The sequence below is a fragment of the Copidosoma floridanum genome, unplaced genomic scaffold (assembly GCF_036245765.1).
Source record: "Copidosoma floridanum isolate Cflo_tuat_1 unplaced genomic scaffold, Cflo_Japanese_pri ptg000020l, whole genome shotgun sequence".
Classification (NCBI taxonomy): Eukaryota; Metazoa; Arthropoda; class Insecta; order Hymenoptera; family Encyrtidae; genus Copidosoma; species Copidosoma floridanum.
Window position 1 is genome coordinate 7491597 of NW_028321897.1, and position 12460 is coordinate 7504056.

At 32.2% G+C, this 12460-nt stretch overlaps 1 protein-coding gene across 2 annotated transcripts; it reads right to left on the reverse strand.

The window, feature by feature from the left end:
- Positions 1-1060: 1060 nt before the first annotated feature.
- On the reverse strand, positions 1061-12460 carry LOC106635762 (PHAF1 protein CG7083). 2 transcript variants are annotated; one of them, XM_089593650.1, is made up of 8 exons: positions 11189-12460; positions 9944-10026; positions 9366-9593; positions 9056-9268; positions 8838-8987; positions 8411-8575; positions 8146-8325; positions 1061-5424 (listed from the first exon to the last, which is right to left on the reverse strand). In XM_089593650.1, the coding sequence occupies exons 1-8, from the start codon at positions 11250-11252 to the stop codon at positions 5224-5226; spliced, it is 1284 nt and encodes a 427-aa protein (XP_089449776.1). In that variant the 5' UTR covers positions 11253-12460; the 3' UTR covers positions 1061-5223. The 2 variants fall into 2 exon arrangements, with proteins under 2 accessions (XP_089449776.1, XP_089449777.1); XM_089593651.1 differs by lacking the exon at positions 11189-12460 and adding an exon at positions 10693-10712.

Below are 12460 nucleotides of genomic sequence, written 5' to 3' on the forward strand. Positions count from 1 at the left end.
TTTACAGCCACGTCTGAATTACAATGAAAAAATATCAAAGCACTCTTTTTCCATTGGACGATGAATCCATTAGAAATTTGGGATGATGATAATAATGACTTAAAAATTTGTTCGTGACTTTTGCAGTATTTTTCAATGACTTTAAGAGTGCATAGACCCTCGGTGAAAACTCACCTAAATTTAGTTACTACATCAGTAAATATTCACGAATGTAACTGTTAAAATTAATTATTTTTGAATCAGTACAATGGTGAATTTTAACTAATATTATTTTTTTAAAGCACTGACTAAAATACAGCAAAATAAATAAGATTCTAAATTTAATATGTCACCAATCACAACATTGCAGATTAACGATTCCTCCACAACTTTAAAGACCGGTGGAATAATAAAATTATGTTACATAAGTATTAAATTTATTTCTGCGATACTGTGAAGATCAATGTACATACCTACTATGAATTTAATTTCATATCTTTAAATCAAGTCTTATATAAAAAAAAAACTCCTGACATAGTAGTACATCGACATGATCAAAAATTTAGCTAAATTTTTTACAAAAACATGAAAGAAAACCTACTATGGAAAATGGATTAAAAATTCATATAACATAATCGAATTTGTCTTTTACTTTTCAGAGGTTTCCTTGAAAAATATGTTGTTTTTTTTTAAGTATAAAAATATCACTTTACGAGAGTAATAGTTTTCAATTAAACAAAGAAATCAATAATTTAAAACAATTTGTGTAAAAACTATAAACGTAGCTCAATTTTATTCATTTTGTCAAAAGGAAAACACATAGTATAATTTCCAATCGAACAATCGATCACTGCCTACCATTTACAAAAAAAGTCGATTAGAACATAATAAATTTGATATCTGCAAATGATAAATAATTTACTGACAAATAGCAACGCTTTTTTACACTTACATCAAATGTTAATGATTTTTCTATAGTGTTGTAACAGAAATATGAATGAGTACATGGGCAGATGTTTCCACTACTGATGTGATACACAGGTTCTCGTCCGTTTAAACAAAAATCGGTTTTTTTTTTCTAATACAATCATATAATACAAACGCATAAAGAATACGCTACACATAATGTGCGTATATAATATAACAATGTGAACGTCGGTACAAAAACTTTCAAAAAATAAACATAGAACAACAAAATATAATTGATTTTAATGTAAAATCATTTTTAAATAGGTGTCTTTTTTTCACGTAACATTGCACACTTTAATAATTGCCATTATTCAAGTTTGTTATTTATTCATACTATTTTTTTCTCTGCTTTCTTTCACACTAGGAGAAAAAGTTTCAAGTTTCATTATGCTAAAACAGTATAATAATTATGTACAATTTTTTTGATGTTTAAGAAAACGCGTTATGCTTTACAAGTCACATTTTATTCCGATTTTTCTAATTTCCTAGTACATGTGATTTCATTCTTGAAATATTAATATTAATATTACTTCGCATTATGCCCTTTTTAAATTTAATTTACCAATCATCTCTATTAATTGTAATAGATCGTTCTGTTTTTTTTGTCTTAGCTACACTTGGGATATGTACAGGTTTTTCCCTACTGCATCAAAGTATTTGAAAAAATTAAAGAGCTTGAACAATAAATTAAATGGATTATGAGAGATCAGTATGAAACAATTAGAATAATTGTTATCATCATTATCGTTACAATTGTTATTAGGAGTCACTGAGAGTGAATTACATTCAAAGGCTATGGTGAAACGATTTTTTGATGCTGGGTCTCACTTAATACTTATTGTTACAAATTTATAACTATACACATTGTTAGTTTTGTATCTCCTGTTATTAGTTAACTGTTTTTTTCTTTCTATGGATACCATAGCTTAATCAACTTTACAGTGTTGACGTATTTTACAATGAATTGAAACACGATTTAGACGCGTAAAAAAATAATTTATAAAAATTTACATGTATTATAAAAACGTTTCTTTGTAAAGCTTAGGTGATATCATTATTCCAAACTGAACTTAACAATAATTTTGAAGAAATCATAAAAAAAAATTCAGATGTATGCCTGACATTAACTACTATGACATAACGTGAAAAAAATCATTCAACCATGCCTTTAAAAAAAGGAAGGGAAGCAGACCTATAATAATCAACGCAATTGAATTTTTGGCAAAAGTCGGATTGCTAGCAAGAAACAGTGAGTACAACCAGCTATGATATGTACATCACATATTCCGCTTATTCATTGACATCGTCACTTTTGACTTAAATTTTACTTTTTATAACTAAATATTCTATAATTAGCATGTTGACTCCAGAAAGTAGTGCTTTTGTAATAGACATTACACAATGCATGGCTACGAAATTGATTTTTTTATTATGTAAGTCGATGCGTTAATTTTATTCTCATCTGACTTTCAAAATTATTGCTTAGCTCAACGAAAACTAATTTAACATCATACGTATGAACAGAAGCAACCCCTTTTTTTCGTTTTTTCTCACCACATTAAATCGGTTAGCTAATAAAAACTAAAAATGTTTTTATTTATCTAAGTTTTGGTGAAATTAATAGAATGTCTCTTAAAAATAATATTTTTTTCGCTACCTTTTATAAAAAGGATTTTTCATTCTTTTACATATTTTTTTTCTTTTTTTTTTGTTAATGTAATTATAATTTTAGCATATACATAGATTTCCTTGTAAGTTGATGAATACACAGTATATACTACCTTGTTAAATCCGAGATTTTTTTTTTTTCTTCATTTATTTCATTAGAAGGTAATTAAATATAGTGAAATGTACATGTGTGTTACAGCGTTAAGAAGGAATCATATACTCAAAAAATAAACTTAAAAGTTACATGATAAGCACAAGCAGACAAAAAAGTCATTACTAGAGTTTGAACGTGAGACAACGTAAATAGATAATTTAATAATAAAAATTAGTATTAATAGATTTTCTCAACACTAAACATTACAAATTCTACGAATGAACTTTGACTCCATCAAGTACATGGGAATCACTAGGCAATATAGAGAAAAACTAGACTGAGTTTATACATTTTTCTATAAGTAAGTGGATATACTGTCGCTTGTAATATCACGAAAACTTTGAAAAATCTTTGATATACAATATGTGTGTGCGTCCGCACGCGATTCCAAGCTTAACACTGAGCACTCCTGTATCTTTAATTGCGAGAAATATATTATTGTCTCGTCGAATTTACTTCACTGCTATTTCTCTAACTCAACTATGTGATGACGTACACAGTAGATTTTTTTTACTTATTTTCTCTCGCTCTATAACTTATTTGCTTTTGTATTAACTTTTTTTTCATTCTTTCAACTATGCTTTTTGTTTGTAAAGTGTTTCTGCTTTACGTTTGGTGAGCACAACTTTGACTGGCATGTTTCGATGTTATCACAAAATAAGTCACGCGTTGCTCGTGCTCTTGCATAGGGTGCTTTTCGTTGCATCCTGAAAATTACTTGAATTTCGCACTGACTCTTTTTTTTATCACTTAGTATTACATTCATATCACGGCTATGAAGAGTAACTTAAAAAAAGATTCGACTTTTTATTTCATATAAAAATATTTTCACTCTTTCCACGATTTTTTGATTATTGTAAGTTTTCTGTTCAAAACTTACGAGTCAAAGTGGCACTCACGTGTTGATAACTATGATATCGAATATGCTTCTTAATTTTGTATTACCAGACTTAAAAAAGAAAAATAATCTAAGTATCACTAACGATTAAAACTTCGTCTGTCCTGAAATGTAACTTTTCTTACTGACCACCTTTTCAATAATATTGCCGATAAGCGTCATTTAGCTCGAAATTTAATTAGAATCAATATTATTTATGAATGATTATCGTTTACCAAAATTCATAGTTACAATGATTAACGCCTCATTGTCCTTTCACTTCTGTAAAAATTTGTTATATTTATTACTTTCTATGGGTCTTGCCACTGTTTTATTCCAAAAGACAAAGATCTATTTTTGTAAACAAGTTTCTTTGTTCATAAGGATTAATATGAAAGTCGAATGTTAACGAGCTTTAACTTTGCTTGGTAAGAATTTTTGTCGAGATCATAACATTTCGTTACTCAACACAGATACTCAAAAAATATTGGGTGTGTATTACTATGAACAAAATCGTAATATTCTTTATTAAAATTTCCAATTGTGTTTAGTTTTATTTTTTTTTTTTAATTATAGCACCTGATAGCATTAATCCTACAACATTTCCTTTATCCTTATTAATAAAGTTTAAAGAGAAATCTGTAAGTACTCACTAGACATTACATTTATTAAATAATGATAGACATATGTTTAATGTTTATTTATAGTTTTATAAAAATTACTTAGTGCTTATGTAGTATATTTGAATTAACTCATTGATTAACAATATTTTTTTGATTATTTAACTTTAAAATAAATTTTATTAAAAATAAATATTTATGCTTAAAAATCAACTAACAAAACTCAAAAAAATGGTTGTATGCAAGAAAAAGTATAAAACTTCGTGTTAATTTTTTAATACTTACAAGTTCCCAATATTTTGTGAGTTCACGTGATCAGTTTTCGTTTAAAAATCAATACAGTAGTCAATTTAGACATACATTACAACCATGATATATCTACTATGACACTTTAAAAAGTATGCATTTTTTATTTTTTATTTTTTTATTTTTTATTTTTTTTTCATTGCTTCGCTTTCTCATCTTTTTTTTCCTTTTCTTTTTTATCGGTATCATCTCATCATTTCAAAACATAATAATGTCTTCAACATTTATTTTTTCTTTTAAAAACGGACAGTTCCGAACGCACCTGCCATCGGAGCGTCCACCTAATCCGTCACCTTTCTTACAGCCCACGCAGTTTTCCTTGTTTTTATGTTTTTCAATATTTTTGTTTCCTTCATATCCTTAAAACAAAATATATACAGCGTGCTGTCAATGTACACTATTCTTTATTCATTGTATCAATTCATGAATTAAAATTTTTTTTGCGCTTCCCAAACGACAGGGAGGGCCACCATCTTCCCAGGGATCATCTGGCCTTACTCAAACAGCGGATGCTTGTTGGTACACCTAATAATCCAAACCCTTATTACAGAGTATTTCTTTTTTTTTTTTTTTTTTTTTTTCTTTTTGACATGCAAAATCTGCAATCATTGTGTCCTTCAGCTGATGCGCTCCAACCGATTTTACCAGGGTCACGCGGCCGTTGTGTATAATGTGACGCTCGCAATGTGTTGGTTGGCCATAACTTCTACGATCGCGTCGCGAATCCCGTAGCAGAAGGTACAACCAAACGGATTTGTCGTATTGGTCGAGGAGGCACGGTTCAGCACCACTGGACGTGGACTGGCCTTCAGCTGTTCGCTTACGTGATCCCATTTCGTGTAGGCAGTTAACTAATTTTAAAGAAAAGTTATCAATAAATTTATTACCATAGTTCATGGATTTCATAGTTATTTGCATATATATTCATCTAAATTTACGGACGTTAAGGTTTTTTTAATACCACCATAGCTATCCTATATTAACATTGATGTAATTATTAAATAATTGCTATATTTTTCTGTAATTATAGGTCTTTATTTTTATTTATTTATTTAGTTATTAATAACTAAAAACTATATTTTCTATTTCAAGAATATTTGTCGATTTTTTTTTGTATTTTTTGACTCACCGTTTTTCACTAGCTATCCCAAATATAATTTATTTTCAAATTATAATCACCTTTTACGTTTGAGATTTGCAATTAAAAATTTTTTCAATTGCACTTTTTATTCATAATTTAGACTCTCTTAACAAGATTAATTCATCCAATTAAAAAGTTTTGCTTTTCTTTTCTTATAGTAGTGAAGAAGTATAATTTTGTATCTGCTTTTTATTTATACTAGACTTTCTTACATTTATTTTTAGATACAACGATCTTTTGTTTTTTAAATTGATGTAATTTTTAATTTATCTATAAAAACTTGATGGTATAACATAAAAAAATTTTCATTAAATATTGTCACAGAAAATCATTCATTTAAATAAAATGTAAAATTATCTTAACCATATTTTTTGAAGCAACTAAATGTTAAAGGGAAAAAAAAAATTTTTTATGAAAAGACGTAGACAGTAATACATAGACAGTACCAAACTTGGGTAAAGTAAGTATACGAAATTATTTACGAGATAAATGTTTTTATACTTAATTTATTAAATTAAATTAAAATTTATTCTAATTTTCAGTAAATCCTAAATGATAGCTGAACCAATTTAACTTTTATGACTATAATAAAAATTTTGATAAAAAAATTCCCACGAATCCTTGATAAAAATAATTTTTAAAATATCGAAATTACTAAGTAATCAACATTTGAAATAGTGATTTGACTAGTCTATAGGTATATCTCGCTGTAATTAGTGTGATACTGTGATGTAGCAGATAATGTGTGATCAATCAATACAGTTGAACATTTTTTTTTTACACGCACTACAAATTAAAAAATTACGAAAAAAAATTTTGTCAACACATGAACACGCTAACAAACAATAATATTTTATTTTACCATTTTTTTTTTTTTTTTTTTTTTTTTTTCCATTGGAAATGAAACATACCGACTATTTCCTTCTATTGAAAACCACTCGACCGATTGTAGGTAAAAGATACAATTTTTTTAAGTAATAAATATAAATGTATATAAATCAGATAACTAAAAGCCATGTAATGTACGATATGCCTACAGCCATATACAATTTATAAAATATGTTTATATTCAAAAATTCAAAAATAGCAGTAAAGAATATTTAATAAAAGTATAAAAATAATTTAAAAAACAGTTATTCAAGAAATTTTAATCACAAATCACCATAACAGTTTTATAATTCGATAACATAAATATTTCTATACATAAGCTTTTTAAAATATAAGCTTTTTTAAATAACTCACGTAACACATGATAACTATTTTACATTATTATTAGCACACTCCACATAAAATTTTAAAATTATGATTGTAATTTGGGATTAAAAACTTTGATTAAAAATTATACGTCTAATTTGTAATAGCAAAAATTAATGTAATCACAAGTTTTGAAAGTTGTCGATAAAAACTTTTTAACTAAAAATAAAATACGTAATTAGTAGTTAAATTTTTCTATTGCAAATAAAAAATGTTTACTATTTACGTGGACAAACCTTATCTCACTATCAAAAAAATTAAATCTTTCAACAACGCATATATCAAGATTCATATTGCGTCAAAAAATTTCTAAGTCTTCCCGCACATTATTGATCAAATAATTTTTGAATGATAACATACAGATAGAGTTTTACTTGTATAATACATGAATAACAATAATTTGCCAAGATTATAAAATACGATTTGCTAGTATATATCGGTGCCCTCCGGTGAATTTGGAAATTCAAAGTGATCAGTGATCCGTTGGGGGCGAAATGTAAGAAAATAAATAAATACAAGTAAAGTGTATTTAAATTTTCTGCGTTGATTTATTGATGCGCAACGTTTCGCTGACAATATGCGTCAGCCTCATCAGGCGCAGATACGCGAGAATTCGTAAGTTTGGTTGACTTACTCGTCACCTGTCGTGCTGTCGACTGCACGACAGGTGACGAGTAAGTCAACCAAACTTACGAATTCTCGCGTATCTGCGCCTGATGAGGCTGACGCATATTGTCAGCGAAACGTTGCGCATCAATAAATCAACGCAGAAAATTTAAATACACTTTACTTGTATTTATTTATTTTCTTACATTTCGCCCCCAACGGATCACTGATCACTTTGAATTTCCATTATAAAATACGATTGTAATCGAAGAATCATTTTAAAATAATACTTTCGTTCATGATTAAAAGTTTCTGATACGATTTAAATTCTTAATTATGAAAAATATTTAATTACGAATCAATAATGTATTTTAGGCGGTGAATTAAGTAATTGTTAGTCTTGTCATCTTTTAGATCACCTTGTCATCATCACTTAGAATTTATAATTATCATTACAATTATTATCGTTTCTGTAACTTTTATTGTTGTTCCGATTACAATTATTGTTAGTTTTATTGTTATACTAATACTTATCGTTATTACATTTAGTAAAAAAAAAAAAAATACTTACGGTTACTGGGGAAGGAGAAACATCAATGAGATTTCCGGACTCTGCTGTATTATTAGTCTCTAATGGCAAGGTGAGAGAGAATTCACAACGATGATATATGTTGAAATTATAGTGACCAGGATAATTTGTGTGTAGAACGAATTTTTTGACACATTGAGTTTTTGCATCGAAAAGGATATCCTGTAATTGATTTAACAATCTGATAAGCACAAGAATCATAGGAACATCTTTAAATCAAAAAAAGGGGGAAAAAAAAATAACTTACCAAACCCAAAGTGAAATAGTTGAAAAAGAAGTCTGACCGCCTGATTTTATCTCTTTTGTGAGCGTGAGGGCTGTGAATCCTCATCTTGTCCTCGGCTTTAAAGAAGACACGTGATGGCGCCCCCAGAGCACTAAGAACGTCTTCGCAGGTATCGCCAAACCATACCTTTGAGAAACAATTGTTAATACATTCATCTTTTGTGCAATTAACTATTTTTCAAAATATCTCTATCGACATTTCGACACACAAAACGTGAATCTACATCAATTTATACATAAAAACCATTGTATGTCTTTGAATAAATATAACAACTAATGTACACGTGTACTTTCTACTTTTGATTTGTAAAGGCAGTGAGACAATTACTTAATTCTTAATTCTTAATTTTACTTAATTGAACTTTTACTGCGATAAACGTCATACTTACTTCTTTCGTGAGATTGTGTCTTTTGGGTTCGAGTACCACTCGATTTGTTGAGCTACCTTCGGTGAATAGGTGTAATTTTAAGCCTCTGGTTCTTGCCTTATCCCGTAAAACTTCGGCCTTTTCCAGATAAATATTATTGTGGTAGCAAACCTAAAACAACAGAATCCGAATTAATATTCTTGTATATTTTAATACAAAAAGCAAAAAAAAATAATTACCAGAGGCAAAGGTGGAGGCGAAGTTTTCAAACAGTGCATTTCACTGTTGGAGCCTCCCGCAGCCATGTTTCCCATGTAGATGGCCGTTTTGGCCACGAGAGGGGAAGTTCCATTGGGAAATTGAAGTGAGCCCAAGCCGTGCGCGTAGCCGGGCTGGAACTTTGAGTCGATGGGGAAATAAAACGACAAGCCTCGAAAATTCAACACAAAAACCTGCCAAAACAAATGGTACGTATTGATTCACGTTTGGTTTTCAGTATAAATTTAGTATAAAAACAAAACAAAAATATTTCCGTCATTATCAACCAACTTGTTTGTCACTGTCATAGACGCCAGGATGCGTGGCTCCAAATGAGTGCTCGATCTGCTCGATAGACGGCAAGGTTTCTGGAGAGTTGAAAGTTATACTGCAATATTTCAGCTTGACCATCTTCATGTTGTACACTTCAATTATTTTAAGCCTTTGGACGACCGGATCAAATATCAGCCGTACTCCATCTTGAGGCAAATTGATTACTAGATCTACTTCTAATGGATTCTGTGGACAAAAAAAACAACAGAGTCTTAACCGACGTTGTTGAACAAAACTGACGATTGTATTTTTTGTGAGACTCTTTATTTCATCAAACTTCCGACTGTAATTTTATACCAGTTCATAATAAACTTTTATGGAAGGTAATAAACGGAAAGCTACTTTAAACTTTGTGAGTAATAAAAAATACAATTTAAAGATCTTTCGTTGATTTGCTAATTTTGGTAAAATTGTTTTAAATAATAAGGATCTTATTTATTTGTTTATTTATTACTTTTTTTCAACATACATAAGAAATATACATGCTGTGATTGAAAAAAATTGTTAACCCAATCAAATGATCGGCTTTTACTTACTGTATCACTGTAAAGAACTTGTACACCTCTAATAATGCCCACTTGTGACTGTATTATTGATACAGCCTGGGAAAAATGCATTCCTGTGAAAAAAAAAAAAAAAAAAAAAACATTAATAATCACAATATGTCTAAGAATGCACATTTTTTATTTATCTTCGATAGTGATGGGGTCGAACAGTAATGACACGAGTCACGATAAAATAAAAGAATCGCTTTCACACAATATAAAAAGCGTATGTTACGGTGACTGATTTAATGGGCTCTTTATACTTTACTAAGTTAATACTTACTATAGCATAGATAAATAAAATTGATAACCGATTGCGCGCAATTTATTTTAATTAAAAGATAATTTCTTACGACAATGCTATCTTTTCTGAAACCCACGAGCAAAAACATATTGTTATTTATTTACAAAGAAAAATTAATCACGTTATTAATTAATGACAAAAAAAAATCAATTATTTTTTGTTGTTATCACATCTAATTGTCATGTTAGTTTCACGTTCAAGTTTTCGTTGACCCAACATCGTTTATCCCGACTTTCCAACAACAAGCTCTCCTGTCTCTTTCACTGCCTCGCATCCGAGAAACGTTTTTCTTTTATATCCCATCTTTTCATAAAAAATTATAAATTCCATCAAAAAATTGAAGATTGCCAATTGCAATAAAATCGATGGAAAAAAAAAATAATAATAATAATAACAACGACAAGAGAGGAAAAATTACATAATAACCGCTGCGCACATTTTACAGCTACACCGACGTCAGGCTTTGTTTACACGCGAATTGTCAAAATAAACCTCTCCCCGTCTCTCTCCCACTCCTTGTACTCCTCAATCCTCATCCACGTTCACACACGAACGCTGTCGTGCGCGTATTTCCCTTTCCACTCCCACACGTACACATCACCGTTCTACGCTCTACCCGAGGATTCCCCACCTTTGACATTTTTGAAAAGACAAAGGCTACCCCTTCGATTTCGACGTACAACCCTCGAGACACCCCAAATACGATGGACACTTGTCGATTATACGACACGACAGAGGGTTACAAAAACAAATGGATGGAAAAATGAAAAGAAAAATCGAGAGAACGTCGGTTTAACGGCGCAAACGATACGCGTGTGTGGGCGCGTCGAGCGATCAAGTGTTTACGGACGGAGACAACAGAAACGCGCGTGTATAGTATATATACTGCACATAAAGGAGGAACGGAGGAGCATCGTAACTTGGTCACTTGCCTAAAATAAATTCCCACTGGTCGCAGCCGAGAGACCGTTCGGGCACTACCTCGAGCTCCAGCATCCTATACAGACAGGAAAGACAGGCTCCTTCTCCCTGGCTGCAGCCCCTCCGAAGCCTCTGCCGCCCTATGTATCCGCTTTGATTTTCCACCCTCTCTCTCTCTCTCTCTGTTTTTCTTCCTTTGTTTATTGTAGGCAGCAGAACGCCGTAACTCGCGCACTTCCTCCTCCCTGTCTCAGGTACGTGTGTGTATTATTGTATACGGAAGTCGAGCGACGCACTGCACAAGCCTCAACCAGTGTACCTACTGGCCATAACCTACCGGGCCCTCCCCCGCCCTTGACAATTATTTGTCGACAACAAAAATTGTCCGTTTACTCGACGAGCTAGCCGTCAACCAACAACTATCAACTGGCTTCATTGACGTTGCATCAGCTGAACTCGTCTTTGGTTTAATATACGCGCACTCGTCAAGTGGGTGCACAAGTGTGTATAGGTGGATAGATTGTTGGGTATGTACTGCGCGCCGAGAGAAAAATCGTCGTTTCGGAGCAGTACGGTCAGCTGCAGCGGGAGGAGAACAACAGAGACAGGGAGACGAGCGGAGAGGGAACAACTGCGCTGTTTGTTTGTATCTCTCTCTCTCTCTCTCTTTGTCTGCCGTCACCACACTCTCCAAGAGAGCGTCCGTCCGTTGTATATGATTCTCTGCTGCGTCGTCGTCGTCTCCTCCTCCTCCTTCACCTCTTCGAATTGCGCACTAATGTTGGCTCTCCGTTTTCCACTTTGTAAAGTCTTTATTTTTTTATTCCACGATTCTTCGCATTCTCGCGCGCTTCTCCTCCGACAGGCCAACAGCCAGTGTCATGCGGTTTAAATCAGCTGCCCGACAGGAGTGGTTTGGGGGGTGAGCGAGCGGGACGGGGTGGCCTAAAACAAACGCAATAATCGACGACGAGACGGGACACACACACACACACACACCACTTCAACGCCAGCGAAACGTCAATGATTACTTTCGTGGTTTTATCGCTCTTTTCGACTCGCGTTCCAAGTGTCACAAAAGGGGGAGCGCGATGTTGATTGTCGCCACTGCAGCACGTCACTCGGGATGTGTCACTCGTCGAAGATTAGCGCTCGGTTTTGAACGCCCGCTCGAGACTCAGACCGCGGGCATCCTCCCTCGACGCGCGGTTCTCCTGGTTGCAGGACGCTCGGCAACAGCCTCCGCTGCTCGCACTTGACGCGCAAAAAAGCGACGGCGCCGC

What these genes read in the sequence shown, in the direction of transcription:
- LOC106635762 (XM_089593650.1), bottom strand. Translation starts at nt 11,252, where the DNA reads ATGCTGGAGCTCGAGGTAGTGCCCGAACGGTCTCTCGGCTGCGACCAG. An exon ending in GACACAATCTCACGAAAGAA is followed by an intron (nt 8,576 to 8,837) that starts GTAAGTATGACG and finishes TGTTTCTCAAAG; the next exon opens with GTATGGTTTGGCGATACCTG. An exon ending in ACTATTTCACTTTGGGTTTG is followed by an intron (nt 8,326 to 8,410) that starts GTAAGTTATTTT and finishes AATCAATTACAG; the next exon opens with GATATCCTTTTCGATGCAAA.